Source organism: Phaseolus vulgaris, chromosome 1 (assembly GCF_051622355.1).
Source record: "Phaseolus vulgaris cultivar YP4 chromosome 1, ASM5162235v1, whole genome shotgun sequence".
Lineage (NCBI taxonomy): Eukaryota > Viridiplantae > Streptophyta > Magnoliopsida > Fabales > Fabaceae > Phaseolus > Phaseolus vulgaris.
In genome coordinates, this window is record NC_143498.1 from 8,149,213 (window position 1) to 8,171,879 (window position 22,667).

The 22,667-nt window shown below is 29.5% G+C and overlaps 2 protein-coding genes across 2 annotated transcripts; one reads left to right on the forward strand and one right to left on the reverse strand.

The window, feature by feature from the left end:
- Positions 1 to 9,138: 9,138 nt before the first annotated feature.
- LOC137815383 (uncharacterized) lies at positions 9,139 to 12,046 on the reverse strand. The gene is made up of 4 exons (XM_090299623.1): positions 11,242 to 12,046; positions 10,657 to 10,958; positions 9,567 to 10,407; positions 9,139 to 9,323 (listed from the first exon to the last, which is right to left on the reverse strand). Exons 1-4 carry the CDS (start codon positions 12,044 to 12,046, stop codon positions 9,139 to 9,141), a joined length of 2,133 nt encoding a protein of 710 aa, XP_090155749.1.
- An 8,445-nt stretch (positions 12,047 to 20,491) lies between these two features.
- LOC137813412 (KID-containing protein 1) lies at positions 20,492 to 21,847 on the forward strand. The gene is made up of 2 exons (XM_068615638.2): positions 20,492 to 21,058; positions 21,256 to 21,847. The coding sequence occupies exons 1-2, from the start codon at positions 20,787 to 20,789 to the stop codon at positions 21,707 to 21,709; spliced, it is 726 nt and encodes a 241-aa protein (XP_068471739.1). The 5' UTR covers positions 20,492 to 20,786; the 3' UTR covers positions 21,710 to 21,847.
- Positions 21,848 to 22,667: the final 820 nt, after the last annotated feature.

The following is a 22,667-nucleotide window of genomic DNA, read 5'->3' on the forward strand; positions in this document are numbered from 1 at the left end:
TGGTATCAGAGCTCTTTCGAGCCTATCCTAGCGAGTGTTTGTGTTGGGCCTATCGTGCCACCTGTTATCGGACCACCCATAATATATAGTCTCATGCACTAGATCCCACATCGACTAGATATTAGAGCCTTTCATTGTATTGAGTTAGGCTTAAAGTCCACTTCGTAATAAAATATACTTTTATTTTAGTAAATATATACATTTTTATTTTTATAAAAATTTGATTGTAAATCTGGTCTTTCCATTTCGTTAAAGTTAAAGTAATTTTGATTCATCACTAATGTGTCATTTTATTATTAATTTTGAATAATTTCATTTTGATTAATTGTTTTAAAATTATTTTTTCATAAACAATTAGATGATATATTAACAATAATAAAAATTAAGGTACGATGGTACTAGTCATAATGCATTGATCCCATCATAACTCTATAGTTAAGTATGATTAGACGATAATAGTACTAAGATGCAGAAAGTCATCGTGTTGCATCTCTTAAAAAAAACAATGACAAAAATTGTTTAATTTTAAAAAACAAAAAAATCATACTCTTTTTAATAAATATTTAACTTTTTTTAACAGCTAAATATACCACTTATATTACGATGGATAAAGAAATTAATCTTAAACAGAATAAAAATAAAAAGGATTAAATATTCAATACAAAAAAATCTGATACCCAATGGAATGTTGAAATATAAAAGCACGAAAAAAATTAAATTTTATTAACATAACATTGCATATTAGGTAGCCCTATTGTTTGATATACATATCAAATTGACATAATTCTATGCTTAGTATGTAATTATTGTAAAATTGAAGAAAACAAAAGTATACTCAGTGGTTAGAAAGAGTATGCACATATCAACAATATATAATATAAAAAAATATTAAGAAAATATGTTAAATTACATAAATATAATACTTAAAAAACTTTGATGCCTAAAGAATAAAGATGTAATTAAGCTAAAGCAAAAAGAAGGGTTAATGCTTATATGAGTATTGACTACTACTTCATAGGGGAAGGAGAGTAAAATATATAGGGTTTGAAGATTAAGGGGCAACATGCTAAAGAGGGTTGAAATGAGTGGGTATTATTGGTTGAGGGAGAGTTGCAATGTGAAATGAATTCTTGTGGAGTATTGTTGACCCATAAATGTTAACCAAAATTCATTTGCTTTGCATGCCAACCACTTTATTAATGCAGAATAAAGTACATGCATTCACGCATCTCAACCTTTGAAAGGATAACAATTAAGTGACAATGATGTGTTTAATAGCCCACGTGCAAGGCTAGGTGAATTTTGTTTGGCTGGAAGGAAAATAGGATGGAATAATTTAATTTGACTTGTTTCACAAGAAAAAAAAATAAACTTAAAAATAAATCTATAAATTTTTTTTTTACTTTATTTCTATTTTTCTTTTTATTTCCAACAAATATATTTATTTTTACCTTTTTTTTCTTCTTAAGGTATGTTTGAATGGAAAGATCCAGAAAATTACCTTAGACATTATTTTATTTTAAATGACACCTAGAAATTCATTTTTCCTTTCCTCTCTCTTCTCTCTAAGATTCTAACCTTATCACTCACCAGATTGACTATCGGAGTTAGCCATTAGACTCCTGACAGCGAGATCTACAAGACTATCCGATCAGAATATCTGATAGAGTAAGTTCATTTTTTACTCTTCTCTTTGAGTTAAATTTTGAACTTGTAGATCTGTCTCGATCTAAGTTTACACATGTGACCTTTTTTGCTTTAGGATTAATCTTTGTTAGCTCGGAGTTTTAGTGGTATAGTTAGATTTTTTTATCAGGACTCTATGGTGCATGTTAAGCTACTCTTGAAGCTTTTGGTAGGCTTGGGACTCTTAGTGAGCATTTGCTCAAATAAAGATAAGGGAAGCTAGTTAAATTTCAATAGAACCCTAGGCTAGAAGATCTGAATGTAGAGGTGACATGGTCACTAGTTCAAAAAAAATTTGTTTGTAGAATTTCCTTGTTTTGAGTCGATTGGAAATTGATTTAAATTGAAATGGGTTTATAGAATTTCTTGTTTTAAGTTGATTAGAAATTTATTGAAATTGAAATGTAAAATGGTAGATATTGTAGATGTTGTTGAATGTAATTGAATGGTTTGTTTAATCAAGTTAAATGAAATGTTGGGTTAGAATTTAAACAGGTTTATGCAGAATTTTTTGCATATCTTGCTCAAGCGAGTAAATTCTCGCTCAAGCCAGACTGTGATGAAATTATGGGTGCTCTCGGCTTGATTCTCGCTTAAGAGAGAGAATTTTCGCTTGAGCGAAACCCATTCTCGCTCAAGCTAGAATCTTTGTAAAAAAAAAAACTTAAGTTTTTTTTTTATTTTTGCTTTGAAAGCCTAATGTATTATTGCTTATTGTTTTTAAGTGAAAATTCTAAATCTTATTTAAAAATATAATTAAAGGAACTTAGTTTTGTGTTTCAGTGAATTTTGAGATATATTTAGATTGTTTTGAAATGTCTAAACTATGATGTGATTGAATAGTGCATTGATGTGTTACATGAGATGTGGAATAATGTGAAAGTGTGATCAAGACATAGTATTTTCAGGAAAGGAAAAACCGTGTTGAGATTGCTATTAGGGTGTATTGATCTGTGAGTATCCTATGAATGAGACGATCCTGACTCTACTGATATGATGGAATCACAAGTTTTTAAGTCGGTGAGAATCGAAGGAGGTCCATTTGGATGAGTCTGAGGTTTGAAAGAACTGATCAGAGTAGATCAAATGGATTTACCCTGTCATATGAGATGATGAGACATTGAGATGAGTATGTGCATGACTGTGTGGATTTCACAACGAGTAGTATGACAGGTGCAGGTCTCTGGATGCTAATTTCAATACACGAGTCTTCCGAAAGTAGAGTGAAGTGTTTATGTGTTGTGAGTCAGTAGAAGTCTGACATGTAAAAGATGAATTATGAATTTTAATACAAACTTGATGATTTGAGAAATTGTATGAGATTTGATGAAATATGTTCATTGAGAAATTGTATGAGATTTGATGAAATATGTTCATTAATTTGAGATTGAAATTTATAGAATTTTTTACATAGCTAGCTTACCATATTCTTTGTTTGTGTTTTCTTTCTTTAATTTGTGATGATTGTGTAATTACACGGAGCAGATGAGGTTGCAGGTAATAGAGCTTATCAGTGAGCAATCAGAGGAGGAGATGCTTTTAATTTTGAGTGTTTTGTTTTGTTTTAAAGGTTTTGATGTATATATTAAAGTCCCTATGAAGATGGATATTTTTTTGAGATAGTTGTATATATTCATATGTTAAGTAGATAGTGTTTGTTTTACTTTTATTTTATTATATATGGGTAAAAATTAGGGATGTTACAATGCTCACATTGTTATTCTATTGGATAAACATTATAATCTTCCCACTTCTTAATCTCATAAGAAAAGTATAACAATCTAAAAAACACAATTTTTTTTTGTATACAAAATGTAACCCATATAACTTAACACACTTAAAATTAACTAAATTACATATTTTATACAACTTTTTAAATAAAACAAGTCTCACTAAAAGTGCCTATTTGTTGTTGATATAAATTCATAGTAGAAATTTAAACAAGTCAATTTAAAAATTTGGACTAGCAACCTAAAAAAGTTAAAAGTTAATTACATTAAACATAATTTTGAATCTTAAACATTATTAAATGCATAACGCAATATGAGTCTACTTAAAAGATTTCTATGATTACTTTAAAGATAGCATTCGTGCTTTAAATTATAAAACAACATAAGCTTGATTCATTATATTCAAGGAAATAAAAATTGAACAAGTATTACATAAAATAATTTTATAAGAAAATATGTGGAAAATAATTTTTGACATTATTTCTAGTAAAAGGTTTTTAAAGAAAACATGGTTGAACGAAGATAAAAAAAAATTACTTTTTGAAGTATTATAAATTATGAATAAATGTGAAACATTTAAAATTAAATAAAAGAAGTAAGGATTTTTTTTTTATCAGCAATAAATAATAAATTAAATATTGACCAATTCAAGAGTGATCCGCCCTTGAAAAAAGTAAGGATGATTCATGAGTTTTAAATGGGCAAAGAAAAATAAAGATAAAATATGAATTAGCAAGGATAGAAAATAAATATGACCAAGAAATAAAATCAATTTGTGAGAGAGAATGTAAGTTTTTTTTACTGTGATATCCTTATTTATCACATTTAAATACTATAACATGCATGAAATATCAAATTAAATTTATATATATATATTTATTAGTTGTACAATATTTCAAAATATTTTCCTTTCCATAGGGAATTTAAAATACACATATCAAACAAAAAATGACAAAAAATAAAAACACTTCATCGGTTTATTGTGGAGCTCTATTACCTACAACATCATATGTTTTTGTGCAAATACACGATCATCACAAATAAATAAAAACAAACACAACACAAACAATAGGGTAAGCTAGCAATTTTTAAAACTTCAATATAAATAAAACTTTAATTTTAAAAAATCAATTCACAAACATATAACTCATTATATATATATATATATTATATTTTAAAGACACTACACATTCAAGTGTCTACAATCTCATTTCACGTAATTCATGCCAAAAATTCACTGACAACAACACATAGACACTCAACTCTACTTTCGGAAGACTTGTGCATTGACTTATACTCATAAATATGCACATTTCATACTACCCCATTGTGAAATCCACATATATGTGTACATTTATCTCAATATCGAATCACTTCATATGACATGGTTAATTCATATAACAGATCAAGTCAGTTATCTTTCAAATAGTTGACTCGTTCATATGAACCTCCTCTGATTCTCACCACCTGAATAATTTTATCTATGTAATTCCATTATATCAGTAGAGTCAGGATACCTCCTTTCAGACAAATCCCTAGTCAATGCACATCCTAACAATCTTAACACGATATTTTTCTTCCTGAAAATATTATTTCTCGATCACATCTAATACTACATCATGTGTGCAATATCTAATTAAATATTTACATATATACATCTCTTAGTTATACAATATTTCAAAATATATCCTTTTTCATAGGGATATTAAAATATATACATACAATCAAATAAAATATCAAAAGCAATAAAACACTCATCTGCTCAGAGTAGAAATCCATCACTTGAAATATCTTATGCTCCCGTGTAATACACAATCATCATAGATAAAGAAAATAGACACAACACAAACACTACAAAAAATCGTGTATAAAGTGACGGTTTTAATATGGCAGTTATTAATAACCGCCACAAGTTTCCATATAATATGACGTCTTAGTAACCACCACAATTATCCTTCAGAATGTGTCATTTTGAACTACCACAATTATCCTTCAGAATAAAGAGCGCGTGTTTTCCTTCCCTCCATACACCATTCCTCATTATTCCCTTTTTTTTTTTTTTGAAAACTTGCTTTGATTCTTGGAAATTGAATACACTATTAACTCTTCACATTTTTCATAAACACTTTTCCCTCTCTGTTAAACAATCCGCCTCTCTCTCTAATGAAACCCTACCACTCTTCCCCTTCTCTCTCTGCAAAACACTCATGAAAACCTCTCTTCACTACACGCTCATGAAACCCTACGTCTCTTCACTACAAACTCACGAAACCCTACCTCTCTTCACTCTTGCGTTCACTCTCACGTCAATTTCTGCGAACCCTACCTCTCTTCACTCTCGCGTTCACGCACCACTCTCTGCCACTGTTTGCCATTGTCTGCCACTGTCCACCACTGTCCACCATCGTCGCCCCCTCCGCCATCTTTTGTTTAGGTTTGAAATCTACTGCTGGATTGTTCCTAATTTGTGAAATCTATTGTGGTTCTTAATTTGTGAAATCTATTGTGTATGACTATGCTGATTGGTTATTGTCTTTGCCCGTGCTGGTTGGTAACTTGCCATGTGTTAACAACTAATCCTTCACTTGCCAAAATTCTAATGATTAAAGTAAATCGTTACAAAAGCGAATTTTACGGAGGTACCGGATTCTGATTTTCAGTCTTCTTGTTTTTTATTCTATCTCTTTCTATTTGCTCTCTAAATTTTCCTTCATTCTTTTTCCACTTTTCACTATGGTAAGACTCTACTTCATGCAATGGCTTCCCCTTTCACAAGAGGCTCCACTGAAAACGAAAAGAATAATTGTTTTAGAAATAGGCTATAAAATTGAAATTTCTTATTCTCATACATTGGCATTTGATATTTAGAAAATTAAAGTAACTTTTATGCACAGACCACACCCATAAGTTTCTTAAAATTATTTTAAATTAACAAGGTAAGGAAGGAGGAGGTATGCATTTCTAACAAGCAACGGTGGTTTGTGAATAATAGGAAGTGTATAAGTAATTGGTGTGCTCTTATTCTTCTCTTTATATCCTTTAAATAGGATCTTCAATATGATCAATGCTTCAATATTTTCTTTCTTTGATTATGCCTTTTTCAATTCCTTGAAACATGGTTGACTAGAAGGTCTAACAAAGGAAAGCTTGGATTTGCTTGAAACTCTTTCTTTCATGTGAAAAGAATATAATTCCAACATATACAATAAAGATAATTATTCACTTGTAGTGCGTTTCTTTTGTTTCCTTTGTGATATATCATATGAACATTTAAAGCATATTTTGTTTCTACAAAAACATTTTGATTGTCTAACTCGTATAATATGTACTTATGATGTCTTTCATTTTATTTTATCTATAAAACATTTTTGTGATTATGACTTGTATAACTCATAATTGATTTTATAGTTAGTCAACTCATTCTTCAGCTCATTCTGTAACATCCCTAGACAGTCTAATGCACCACAGTTAGCATAGGCTCACATAACATAAGCATGTACATTCCTAAGCATAATGCTTAGTATTTTTTTATCATAAAAAATTATCTTAAAGAAGTATGTGAGTATTATACTATCGAGGTCTCAACAAAATGTTGATAATATAAAACAAATTGAACTTCTTAATACAAAAAAACAAACACTTCTCAATCGAAAAACTAAACAACTTACCCCTTACACTTTTTGTTCAATAATCAAATTGTATCTAGCTTTTCTTTCATCCTCATCTCCCACACAACAAAAATTTTGGAAGTAAGAAAATCAAAGGTAGGTAAAAGACATTTGTGGACTACAAAATGAGTGATTTTGAATTTTGATTGTTCCATCTCATTTTTCATAAAAAATATTTGCACAAGAGATAAATGAGAACTAGTGTAAAAGTTACTTTTAATGTCAATTATTTGAGGCAAAATATGTCATTTTCAAATCCAACATAAACGCGATTGATGTAAAAAAATGGTCTTTTTACGTCGATTTAGGAAAGAATCAATGTATACACTATCTTTTTCACATCATCAATTTTAAGCGTCCTAAACAATGTCTTTACCATTTCAAATCATTATTCTTTAAACGCTGTCAGACAAAAAATGATAGTTTAACCATTAGAGAAATTTCACACTCAACTAAGAGCCGGTGGTAATGTAGTCAAAAGGGATAAGTCATCTCTCAATGATGAGGAACATGGACGACAAGGCACTCGAGTTACAATATACTTAAGAGATTGCACATACTCATTTACCACAACAAGATTCTCCTTCAACGATGTGAAACAAGAACGACAAATGCAAATGATGCACGATACATACAGGTGTATGGTGATTGTTGCATCATATTACTCTTGTAGCATAAAGAAAAATATGAAAAAAAAATGAGTAAATAAATAGAGAAAAAATAAACAATAACACTTCAAAGGAGTTTCAAAACACTTTTTTGACGTTAATTGTATTTGAATGAACGTAAAAAAAAACTTTTACGTAAAAAATGACATCACTTTAGAACTTTTATACGTATGTTCAAATATAACAGATATTAAAAAGTTTGTTTAATATATTTTTTAAGTCTTTTTAGCCATGCAGAAAGGATGACGATAACGATTCTTTTTTATCAATGCAAACACTATAAAAATGGAAAGAAAACAAAAAAAACTAATAGACAGTTGTAAACTTAATAGACAATGTTAATATGGTAAAAATTCCTAATAGTTTGTGTTCTGTGCCGAAAAATCATGAAGCATATTTTTACCATGTAAACGAATTTAAGATTGTATAACTACTAGCTGTCTCTCGGGATGGTCATGCACTATTGGATTTTTTATAATAGAATCTAGATGCAATTCAAATTTAAATAAATAGATTGGATTTAAAATTTATATTTATTTTAATTACATTAAATTTATTTAGATTTTTAAAAAAAATTATTTAAATGACTAAATTTAGATTAAATCCAGTTTGTCAATTAGATTAAATCTATTTTGATTTGGACACAGATTAACATGATTAGACCTGGCTTAAATCGATTCGACCTGGACACGGATCGACTTAGTTAGATCTATATCCGGGCCCACTCAGATAGTCTTGGACCCGGGCCAAATCGAGTCGACCTGGGTCTGGACCGACTCGACTTGACATGGCCCCGGACTGACTCGACTCTACATGGGCCTGAACTGACTCGGTTGAACATCAACCCAGACTGACTCGGCTCGACATCAGTTCAGACCGACTCGACACGACATCAACCAGGACTGACTCGGCTTGACATCAGTTCGGGTTGACTTGGCTCAACATCGACTCGTACCAACTTGACTCGACATCGGCCAGGGCCGACTCGGATCAACATGGGTCTGGTCAACTCATGATATGAATCCAAATAGACATGACAATAAAATTGGGAATTTAGGGTTACGGAACGGAATAAATTCAAAAACAGTAATAATAGAAACCTGGATAAAGGAAGGCGCCACAAACAAAGTTTGATAAGCCTAAGGATGATCCCACAAGAATTGGTGGATTCTTGATAAGATCGCAAGATACAGGGAAAAACCCTAGTAGAGAAACACTCTAAAAAATTGTCAAAATATTCGTCCCCTATTCTGAGTTTCAACAGTGTATAAATTACAAAGGTCTTTTCTTGTTTGTAAGAAAATAAGACGATACTACAATCCTTATATTTCAAGAATGATCATTTGTCCCAGTGGTTAGGTTGATACTCTGTACTTGGTCCTGAGTTCAAATCCTAACTCTTGTTGTGCGTGGCCATTGGGCTTGGATGTCCGCATCATTCCCTCCCTCTTGAGAAAGACCCTGGAGAATGTCCGCATCATTCCCTCCCTCTTGAGAAAGACCTTGGAGGATGTCCGCATCATTCCCTCCCTCTTGAAAAAGACTTGAAGTTAAATCCAAAGCTTCATCACCTGCAAAAAAAGGAGACAAATCAGACACATTAAAAGTGCTACTCATATTGTACTTACTTGAAAGATCAATCTTGTAGGCATTGTCATTAATCATTTCTAACACTTGAAAAGGTCCATCCTGTCTAGATTGGAGCTTGGATTTTCTTTGTCTAGTTAACATTTCTTTCCTCATGTGTACCCAGACCCCATCTCCAGGATCAAAGATTACTTTCTTTCTTCCTTTGTTAACTTGTTTAGAATAACCTTCACCTTTTTCTTCAACTTGTGCTTCAACCTTTTTATGTTGCTTTCTCACATAGTCAACCTTAGCATGTGTATCTTTATGCTTTAAAACAGAAATGTTAGGCATAGTTAACAAATCTATTGGAGTTAAAGGATTTAATCCATACAAAATTTCAAATGGATCACAATTCGATGTGTTGTCAACAACCATATTGTAAGCAAACTCAACATGATGTAAACATAATTCTTGGATAGCCGTCACCTTGTCATAATCTACATGAACTCCCTTGGCACTTACCACAAAACACAATAATGCAATTTGTTCAGTACAAAATGTGCATTTCTCAAGATTAGCATACAACTTTTCTGTTCTAAGAACATTTAAAACAACACACAAATGTTCCTCATGTAATTCCAAACTAGTGTTATAGATCAAGATGTCATCAAAATACACCACAAAAAAATTGCCCAAAAATTCTCTCAAAACATAGTTCATTAATCTCATAAAAGTGCTTGAGGCATTTGTTAGCCCAAATAGCAACACACGCCAGTCATACAATCCATATTTTGTTGTAAAGACAGTTTTCCATTCATTCTCATTCCTAATCCTAATTTGATGGCAACCACTTCTTAAGTCAATTTTTGAAAATATACAACCACCATACAATTCATCCATTAAATCATCTAACCTGGGAATATGGTGTTTATACTTAATGGTAATGTTATTGAGTGCTTTGCAATCTGTGCACATCCTCCAATAACCATCATATTTAGGCACCAAAATTACTAGAACAACACATGGGCTCATGATCTCTTGTACCCATCCTTTGTTCATCAATTCTTCAACTTGAGTTTGGATTTCCTGCAAAATAGAATCAACACTAGGAAGAAAATTAATTTGGTTAGAATGGTCAGCAACCAAAGTGTTGTCTTTGCAATAAGGTAAATAAAGAGGTTTGCTAGAAAGTAACAACTTCTTCACTTCATTCACTTTCAGTAATCCACTCATTTTTCTCTCATGTGTTTCTCTCTTTTTAAGTGTGTCACCCTGCTCTGTTTAGGTGTTTCACTCATCTCTCTTTTCTCTCAATTTGATTTGATCCTCACACACCTCTATAGGAGATAAGGGTTTGAGAGTTATCTTCTTATTATTCTGCATGAAAGAGATTTTATTGGTGAAACCATCATGAATAGCCTTGGTGTCAAACTGCCACGGCCTCCCTAACAAAATGTGAGTTGCCTCCATTGGAACCACATCACACAAGACATTGTCATTATATTGTCCTATGGATAGGTTCACCTCCACTTGCTTACTCACTATCATCTCTCCATCTTCACTAAGCCATTGAAGCTTGTATGGCCTTGGGTGCAGTTTTGTCTCCAAATTCAATTTGGTAACTAGTCTTGAGCTAGCTACATTGGTGCAACTTCCTCCATCAATTATGAGTGAACATATTTTCCCTTGAATGGAACATCTAGTATGGAAAATATTTTCCCTTTGGGTTTGGTCCAAAGCTTGCATTTTGCTTCCTAAAATCCTCCAATGTATCCAACTCCACCTCTACCTCTTCCTTCTCTTCTTCACTTGAAGGTTCACTGACTATTTGAGTCTTTGATAAACTAATCATATTCTTTTTTGTTGGACATTCTGAAGCATAATGTCATTTTCCCAAGCATTTGAAACATTTTACCTCACTTGTTTTCCTTTTAGGTGGTGAATTATTATATCTATTAGATGACTTCCCACTAGAAGACATGGTTGAACTTGAGGGAACTCCTTTATCCTTCATCACCTTATCCTTCCAATTGGAATTATTATTATTGTTAGAACTCCTCATGATTCCCTTCCTCTTGAGTTGTTGTTCTACTTGGCTAGCCTTGTGCAACAACTCTTTCATGTCAACATACTCTTGTAGCTCCACAACATCCCTAATATCATGATTCAATCCGTTAAAAAATCTTGCCATGATTGTTCCGTTTTCTTCATTCTTTCCAGCTCTAATCATGGTCACCTCCATCTCTTTAAAATACTCATCCACACTTCTATTCCCTTGAGTCATTCTTTGAAGTTTGAGTTGCAAATCCCTATTGTAGCTTGCTGGAACATATCTCTTCCTCATAATCCTTTTCATTTCTGTCCAAGATTCTACCATGGGTTTTTCATATAAAGTTTTGTCCCTTTGGTATTTATTCCACCAAGTTAAAGCATAAGCTGAAAATTCAGCTACTGCCAAGTAAGCATCAGGATCACTTTTCCCATTGAATGTGGGAATATTTAATTTTATTCCATCAATTCTCAGAGTTCTTTGTTCTCCATCATTTTCTCTTCTCCTCCTCCTATCTCCTCCTCTATTTTCTGGATTTACTTGTTGTGCTTGCTCCATTTGATCCAACCTCTCATGGAGTCCATCACTTTGTTGTTTCATTATCCTTTCCAAGTGTTGTGTTAAGGCTTGCATCTGTAGTTGAGACAGTCCACTATCTGACGGTTCCCCTGCCATGCTCAAGTAAACATATTACAAATAACAATAAGTTTGGGCCTCACACCACTTTCTCACGTGTTTACACTCAACACTCGTGTTTCACACAATAAGGCTTTTTTTCTAATGATCACACTGCCTTTTACCACTCTTTCTCTACTTAAGGTTCTTACAAGAATCAAACAATCAATAATCCAGAATCACTTTCAAAAGTAGCAATCAGAATCAATTAAAAATAATAGTAAAGAACAAAATAGTGAAGAACAATTTCACTATCAACAAACAAGCAAGACAATTAAAAAACAGCAAGCAAAAACAATATATAGAGAAAATAAAATATGTAGACAGGACACTTTTAGAACTTTTAACAAACACCAAGTATGCATTAAATAAGAACTATTTTTTTTCTGTTTTCCTCTTGTTCTTTTTTTTTCTATTTCTATTTTCCTCTTCTTCTTCCTTTTTTTTTCTTTTCTTTTTTTCTATTTTTTTTTCTGTTTCTGCTTTTTTTTTAAAAAAAATAAAAAATGAACAGTACCGTAAACAGTGTCGTGAACAGTAATGTGAACAATAATGAGGGGGAAAAAAAATTCAGGATGCACAATTATATTATGACTCAAACCTTTGCTCTGAATACCAACTGATATGAATCCAAATAGACATGACAATAAAATTGGGAATTTAGGGTTACGGAACGGAATAAATTCAAAAACAGTAACAATAGAAACCTGGATAAAGGAAGGCGCCACAAACAAAGTTTGATAAGCCTAAGGATGATCGCCACAAGAATTGGTGGATTCTTGATAAGATCGCAAGATACAAGGAAAAACCCTAGCAGAGAAACACTCTAAAAAATTGTCAAAATATTCGTCCCCTATTCTGAGTTTCAACAGTGTATAAATTACAAAGGTCTTTTCTTGTTTGTAAGAAAATAAGACGATACTACAATCCTTATATTTCAAGAATGATCATTTGTCCAGTGGTTAGGTTGATACTTTGTACTCCTGGAGGATGTCCGCATCAACTCGTCTCGACATGGGTCTGGTCCGACTCGGCCAGACATCAACCTGGGCCGACTCGACTCGATATGGGACAGGACCAACTTGGCTTGACATGGGCCCGGGCTCACTCGGCTCGACATGGGCCTAAGCCCACTCGACTCGATTTGGGTCAGGGTTGACTTTGGCCTGCGCCGACTCTGCTCGACTTTTGTCTAGGTCAATTCAACTCGAGTTTGGTCGGGACCGAATCGGCTCAATTTTGGCCCGGGCCAACTCAGTTCAACATGGACTCAAACTGACGTTGCTCGACTTGGACCCAGATTAACTCGCCTCAACCTAAGTCGCAGCCAAGTCAAAATCCAACCCAAAATTCATTTTGGATAATCTAAAAATATATACAAACCAAATCTAATTAAATGGATTGCATTTAATATCCAAATATATATATTTAAATTTAAGATAAATCCATTTAAATGAATTAAAAATAATATAAATTTAAATAATTATAAATTAAATTTTGTAATTTGAATTTTTTTCCAATCCTTAATTCTCTCATAAGGAATTGTGTCGCCATGTGAATAAACATTGAATTTTGTTAGGTAGATGAAGCTTTCAATGTTGCTGGAAATAAAATAAAAAAATCATAATCTATTTATTTCCTTTGAGAGAAAGAAAAATTTGAACTAAATAATTTTTATTAATTGGATTGAATTGACTATTTTAAAATCAGAATCAAAACAATGGTTCAATTATATGTAAATATAATTTTTTTAAAAACGCACGATTTTGCACAAATACTCTAGGATTCCATTATTAAAAAAGTAAATAACATTTTTATTATTTTTAACTTAGATAAATTAATTGATAATGCTTAATAATTTTTATAATTATGCATATAATAAATAAATAAAATAAATTATTGATTTAGTTTAAGTTCATTAAATTTATCAATATATAAAGGAATTACACTATCTTATAATTGTATTATAGGGGTTAAATTTTGTATTCGAATGTTTTACTATTATCAAATAAAAATAAACTCTTTATTTGGTAATAATATAAATTGTATAATATAGAAACTCTACATTCAACAAAAAGTAGGGATGGCAAAGTGGGGCGGGCCATGCGGCTGGCCCGCGGCCCGCAGGTAAAAAACGCGGGACGGGCTAACCTTTTCAACCCGCTAACCCGCATTAGCCCGTCCCGCATTAACCCGCGGGCCAGCTACGGGGCGGGGCGGGCTGGCCCGCTAACCTGCAAGAAAAAAAAAATGTCATTGTTTTAATGTGTGCAGATGACGGGAAAGATTATAATTATGAAAAAATGGATGAAAGTTCTTCTAAGGCGACATCCAATGTTATTGAAATGGAAGAATGTCAATAATGTTTATGTTTAATGTTTTTTAATTAATGTTTTATGTTTTGGAATTATGTATGTTTAATGTTTTGGAAGTAGAAGAATAGTGATATTTGATATTTATCTTAATGTTTAATTTTTTGATGTTTGACTATGTTTGAAAAGGAAGAATTTTTTTTTTGGATTTGATAGTAAAAAATATATAGGTTTAATTTGACAATTTTTTAAGAACAAAATATAAAAAAAATATTTAATTTTAAAAAAAAACGCAGGACGGGTTGGGAATTCTAACCCGCAATAACTTTGCGGGGCGGGCCAACCCGCCCCACATTTTTGCGGGCCAAGTGTGGGGCGGGCTTACCCGCTTTGCCACCCTTAACAAAAAGTAATATGTTAATCTCTTTACTCAAAATGTAATAACATAACATGTTCAATAATTTAAAACTCGATATTACTCTTACATCTATCAATTATAATTCTGTTCTCACATTTTCAAAAACTATTCTTGGAAAAGTAATCATTTTTTGAACTTAATAGAAACATGGACACTTAATACCATTGGAATGTAATAGTGTCTAAGTTACCACTAATAAATTATAGATAGATACTATGCTTAAATAATAATTAATTACTATATTGACTAAATTAAATATTATTATAAAAATTATTTTTTTTATATATAAAGTAATTTGTATTTTTATAAATAGTATCTAAATATTTATTTAATTAACTACCAACTAATTATTAAATTATTTTAGTTACCAAAATTTTAGTTATAAACTAAAATTGGTATCTATTCAATAATCTTATGATTGTTATAAGAATTTTTTTACATAGAAATTACTTTTAAAGACAAAAAATAATTTGTTACCATATTAACTAAATTAAATATTATTTTAAATACTAAAAAAATTATTAGTATCTAAATTAATTTATATTATTAATAAATATTTTTTAAATTGGTATCTAATTAGGTATATTTTAACTATCAATTATTTAGATTTTAGAGTTGATAGAAAAAAATTTAATAATTAATTATATATTAATTTAAAAATTATTTATTAATAATAAAAAATAATTTAAATACTAATAATTTTTTTAATTTTTAAAATAGTATTTAAGAGAAATGTGTTTGGTGTTTGTGAAGAAAAGGGTTTATCTAGAAAGGTGGGTGTTGTTGTAAACACTTATGCTCCATGTTCATTAATGGAAAAGTAAGACTGGGACAAAAAATTCTCATTTGTTAAGGGGAAAGCATGTGGTGCCTTCTCAGATATTTTAATGCTTTTTGTCTTAAGTGAGGAGAGGAGAAGAGAAGGGAATAGTTTTGGCAGTTTATTCATTATTGTAAGGTTTTAGACATTCCATTGGTTCAGATATGATACTTTAATCATGACCATAATTTTATTTTATTTTTTTTGTAAAGAAATTGATTTCATTGTGACAAATTCCAGCACAATGGGTGGGTAAGAGATATACAATTTTTCTTTTTTATGCTTGTTATTTGTTCTTGCAAAGCAGCGAACACACTTAAATACGAAAAGAAATTATTAAATATTAAATAAAAATTAATTTTAAAGATAAAAATAATAATTATTTAATATATTATTTAATAATGATCACGTGTGTTAAGTGTGGGACAAAATAAGTTGGCTTATATATCTTACAAATCTAAAAAATTATTTTTGCACTTTCATAATTTTTTTTCATAATTTTTTTTATGTAGTCTCATATTTTATAATATGGAATACAATTTTGTATTTTAGATTGTGCAATCTAAAACAATTCAAAACATAAAATTTTAACTTTCAGATTCTCTAATCCAATAAATTTCTAAATTTTATGTTTTGAAAAAAACATTCAATAAAAAATGTTAAAGGATAATTTGAGTATTTTTTGAAGTAAGGATGCAAGAAGAAAGATCAGGAGGTACAATAAGAAATTCTCCTCAATCCCTAATTTATAATACATTTGTCAAATTTAATAACATTTTTTAATATTTAATAAATTCTTTTTTTTTTGAAACACATAAATGGTTTAGGTTTCAATATTCATCCAATGTAATGATAAGCCCTGGATTTTTTTATAATAAATATAGTAATATATATATATATATATATATATATATTATTTTATACTATTTTTCAAATTAAAATAATAATCATGTATCTACATGTATTACTTAAAAAGTGTATATATTAAATAAAATATTTTATTAGTCAATTTATTAGTACAATTTAAATCAAATTTTATTAAAAATCAGAATATTATAAAGATTTTTTTTACTCATATTATATTAAGCATCTCATCAAAATAATATTATAAAACAATTTATCTAATTCATTTAACTAAAAATAAAATAAAATAAATAAATAAAAAAAATATTATTCAAAATTTATATTTAAAATTATATTTTTTATTAATTTAAAAAATATCTTTTATGTAAAGTGCTCACAAATTTATGAATGAACTCTTATACATAACAAACTAATATACGCAACAAATTAAGAGAGAAGGATAATAATATCATTGTTGAAATGGTTTATAAAATTGTTTCTAAAATTACAATGGTATTTATAAACTTCCATAATTGTTTCTAAAATTATAATTTAAGAATGAATTTCGTCCGTCAAATTATATATTGATGGATGAAATTGGTGTTCAAAATTGAAAAAAAGAAGTGACTAAATGATGCCAAAATCGGTTAATTATGATTATGTTTAGTTTATACTTTATTAATTGGTCTCATGTATCTAATGTTATTAATTACAAAGACTAAATTGATGCCTTAAATACCTAAGTAACTGTCAATCAAAATTAAATAAGGTTTGGAGGTTCATTTTGTAGATGAAAACAATATGAGTGGATACACTATTAAAAGTGACCAATCAGGTTCTTTCATAAAAATTGGTCACAAAAAATTGAGGGATGTATCCAAAAATCGACTAAATTAATAAAATTTTATATGAAAATAAATGTAATACTCCAAAAAATACATCTAACTATTATAATACAAGTTCTACATATTTACTTATAAGTTTAGATTTTTTTTTTCAAAACATTCATAATACAAGATTAAGACTTATAGAAATACAAATATTTAAATTTCATAACTCAAAACAAAACTTTAAAGTCTTCCAAGCTCTCCAGCACCGTCATGATCATCCTGTTCGTGTACGATTATCGCAGTTTACAACATAATAAAAAAAGTAAGGGTAAGCTAATGAAAAGAAATTTCATAACATACATGCAAAAAGAATCAATCAAACTAATCATTTATAAACATTTCTTTAAATGTTATCATATAAAATTTCAATACCAATTTCATCATTCATATAGACCACGTGGATTTATTTTCAGTCACAATCATTGGATTGAATTTCATTTCAATCCCAACGTCTTCCGGAAGACTCATTAAGTATGCCCCTACCAGAAACTAACACCTGATCCAACGATTACCAGCGAATCCAATAGAAAGGACCAGGGTAAGTTCAAACATCCAATACCGAGTGTCTACAGCGAGATCCGATGTGTATGAACTCCCTCTCAGCTTCTCACCACTTGATATCTCATACAGATTTCATCATTCTTGTGTAATACATATCATTCAATCACATAACATTTAAAAATTCATACCATTCAAGAACTTTTTCAACATCAAACAAATATTTGACTTTCAAACCATCAAAATATAATATTTCTACAAGTTTAAATAATATATAAAAACAAACAAAACTATGTAAACACACAACATCAACATCCCTGCAAGAAAAATTGAATATTGGGACCATGTTCCCTCCACATCCAGATCTTCTAGTCTAGGATGCTATTAAAAAATAAAGTTAGTTTCTCTTACCTGTAATTTCTTATCTCGAGGAAATTTCTGTTTAGGTAGGAGAACCACTCTAAAATCTAGGGACTAAAACAAGTTACCCAAACATTACCAAATTTTAGTATGTGGTAAAACAAGTTGAGAGAAACATTTTTCTTAACTATCCCATCAAGATGGATAACTAAATGATAGAGAAAAACAAAAAATAAAGGATCTTTAAGGTAAAAATGAATTTGCTTTATTTAAAAATCTGATCGGGTAGAAATATATCCTGACTCTCTTCAGTTACAACATGACGTGATCATATTTTGAAATAAATGAGTCATGGAAAAGAAATTAAATAAAGTATAGAGAGGGAGAGAAATGGAGAGAAAAGAAAAAAAAATGTTGGGGTTTACAATAAACTTTACTTAAAATTTAGAATTGTTGATGAATCATTTTTATTGAAAGATTTGAATGATCACTTTTTTTTTAATTATACTTATTTTTAATTTAAATATGAGATTTATTCGAGTAAAAAAGTTATTAAACTAAAAAATATTGTAGTATTCAATAACGCTTTAGAGAACAAGTTCAAAAACAATTAATGAAGAAAAAAAAACCTACTCTTGAATTTATATCACTCGGAAGTTAAAACTTAAACATTAATTATTTAATAATAACAATAATAATATAACATTTAATATTAAGAGGATTGGTTTTTGTAATTGACTTCTCATGTACATACTTTATTTAAGTCTTTTAATATGCTTATCCTTATCTTTCTTAATCAATTTCTTTAGTTTTCATAATTTACAATAAAATATCTATCTTCTTATCTATATCTATCTATAAAATAAAGGGATTTTTCTCTTTAATTATTTTAAATTTTACTTTTCTGTTTTATTTTTATATTAATATTTAATTTTATTATTATATTATGAATATTATGAATTTTTACGGACAGTTACTGTGTTTTAACTTAAATTTTTTAATTTTTAAGATTTTATCACTTTTTTTCTCACTTTATTTATCTTCTTCCTGAAATCTCTTGAGTAAAAATTCAAAATATTTTTTACTTCATGATTTTAAAAACTAATAAAAATAATTTATTTATATAATTATATTTTATTAGAAACTTACTTTTTTATGTTTTGGTAATTGTTATTCATTATAATAATTATTATTATATCAAATTTTTAATTAAATTAATTATAATAAAAAATGTGAACATACAACACTGTCGCGCTTCCAATCAAATAATAATGATAATATTACTATATGTAAAATATTAACATTTTATTATATGCACCTCTCAGTATATTAATAACTTTATTTATTTTTCTTATATTTTACCCCTTTTAGAATAACTGTAGGAGCGGATTCTCTCACTCCTAACATTTTTTTTCATTACTTCTGATTTCTATATTTTGTAGGATCTCATTTATTTTTTATAAACATATTTTTAAAAAAATCATTCTAAATCTAAATTTCCTAACTACTATCTTAAATTTAAAAAAGATAAAAATGGATCTATTATATTTGTATAAAAATTATATTAAATTTAAAATAAATATGTCAAATACTAAAAAGCATTAAATGAATTATCTAAATTTAAACTTAAATAAAAACATAAAATGATAAAACTAGAAATATATTTTCATTAAGAAATAGTATTTTGATAACTGTAACACACATCAGACACACGATACATTATAAATCTTAAATCCATTTTAATAAAAAGTGTACTTTTTTCTTATAATTTAATTATTACATCAGTTTACAATTATAAAGTGATACAATATAACGTATTTTTTTTATAATTTAATTTAATATTAGTTGTCAATCTCTATGTTACACTGACACGGATACGACAAAGACACCGATACAAATATATGTAAAATCTCTAAAATGTAGGATACGGAAACACATATCTATATATTATATAATTATAAATTATATAAATTGACAATAAAGATTTATGTGTACAAGTATGTTTTATATTATTTTTTGGAGTGAAAAAATGTTTTTCATGACTGGTTCACAATTATTTGTTTCTTAGTTTTATAATCATAATAACAATTTATATAATAAAATTTAAATTTTGAGAAAATTAATGTATTTTTTGTTTTTAAAATTGTGTCAAAAATCTAACAAATACTTTTTGAATCGAACACTTCACATATAAGTGTCTAACATGAATATTGACACTGACACGTTATTTAAGAGGAGTGTTTGAGACTAGGAAGGTATGAACCTTCTTTTATTAATCATATTAATAAAATAATAAATTTCTGATAACTGCTCGGCCCTGTCTCAATGAATGTGTCAAACAAACCAGTATCTTTTGTACCATTCCCCCTCCTTCTCTTATCTCCTTTCTCTCTCTCTCTGTCTTCTTCTTCTTTTTCTCTCTCTCACACACACACAATATATATATTCTTGAATTCTCTTCTTCATTGCTTTTATTTCATCTCTGAAATTCCTCAGTCTAAACCTCCCAACCCAAAAACAAAAAACCTCATACTTTCTCCAACTCTTCTCCTTTTTCCTCTGTTTTTTTTTTCTTTTTTCATTTCTACGGTTTGCAAAAATGGACGTTCTGGTGGGTCCCACTTTCACCATCGACGTCCCCTCCTCTCCGCCACCGCTGTACGTCTCGGAATCCGCCGGAAATCCATACGGTCTCTTCTCCGGGCACTCCTCGGAGAGCTCGTCCTCCATCGGAACCCCGGACGACACCGACGATGAAAACGACGTTGTTTCGTCAAAAAGAAACCAAAACAAATCAGAACAAGAAGAAGTTCAGAACACGTTGAAGGGTTTGGCCTCTCTCGATTCCCTTGAAGACTCTCTTCCCATTAAGTTTGTCTCTCAATTCAACCTTTATTTCCTCTCTCTCTGTAAAAAAAATATGAACTTTTTTGTTGTTCTTCATTCCACACACTCAAAGTATCGTGTTTCTGTTCAATTGCAATTGCAATTGCAACAAGTTGCAAGTTTTAATTTGTTTGGGTGTTTATCCAATTTGGTTCTGACCTGGGCATGTGACAATTTTTAAGGAGGGGATTATCGAACCATTTCATGGGAAAATCGAAGTCGTTCACGGATCTGTCGCAAGTGAACACAGTGAAGGAACTGCAGAAGCAAGATAACCCTTTCAACAAGCGAAGAAGGGTTCAAATAGCATCAAAGTGGTCCAGAAGATCCTCCTTCTACACTTGCTCTAACCCAAAATCGATGCCCCTTTTACCTCTTCTTGAAGATGAAGATTTCTACCAAGAGAATCCCAAAAAACTCTCACTCTCTTCTTCTTCTTCTTCTTCATCATCATCATCAGAGGAAAAAAAACACCAAGATCAAGTTATGGTGACAGCACATCAAACAGAACCCATGTCCTATGTTGATCACATGAGGGTTAGATTTGGGAGCTTCAAGTCTAGGAGTCTCTCGGATCTGAAAGAACATGCTGAGGATGAGGAAGAAGAAGATGAAGATGATGATGATGATGATTAGTGGTTTTTGGATTAGGATTAATAATATGTTTTCTGTGTAAATATAGTTATAATTTAGCTTAATGATTTTGGTATTAACAAAATATGTTTTGGCCCTCGTATACATAATAATCTATTTCAACTTGGATTATTATTGGAAGATCCTGTACTTGATTATAACTTGATTATAACGTGTGGTGTTTAAATTGCAAAAGATAATTACGTGTAAAGATTAAAATATGATGTTTCTGTTTGATGGCTATTTTTAATTCTATGGTGTCAAGACAATAACCAATGATCTCACAAACTCTAATAAAACAATGTGTATATGTTAAATGTGTTTTTTTTCCTGATATTTAGTTAAAATTTGATTTTAATTCTCATCTTAAACAATTTATCTGTTTATTAATTGTATTTTTGGATGGCTGAATGATTCTTATTGACACACAATCTTAAGTTAAGTTTATGTCTGATGAGTTTTCTTAGTATGTATAATTATTTCACATTTTTTTAAATACATCTATATGTATCCTTTAAATATTAATATATTTATATTATAATATTTTAAAATGTACAAAAGAAGATAAAAATTAAAAAAATAAAATAAAAAATTGAATTGACTAGAGGAATAATTTTTGCAAATATTAATCATAACATAATAAGAAATAAAAATGAGAATGAGAACATGTATGTATACTCAAAAGAGAACTAATAAGGAAAAAGAGAAATTATTGAACTCATAAAAAAAGTTATTAAATTGATAACTTATTAAACTTATAAAAAAATTATTAAATTGATAATTATTATTTGTTTAAAGATAAGATTGAAAATAAAAATATTAAATTGATATATTAAATTAATTGTTATTTTTTCAGATAAAAAATTAGAAAAAATTATGTACACAAAAAGCTAGTTACATAATAACCTTATTATATATATATATATACCAAATTGTTAACGAGAATAACTATTGTGTTTAT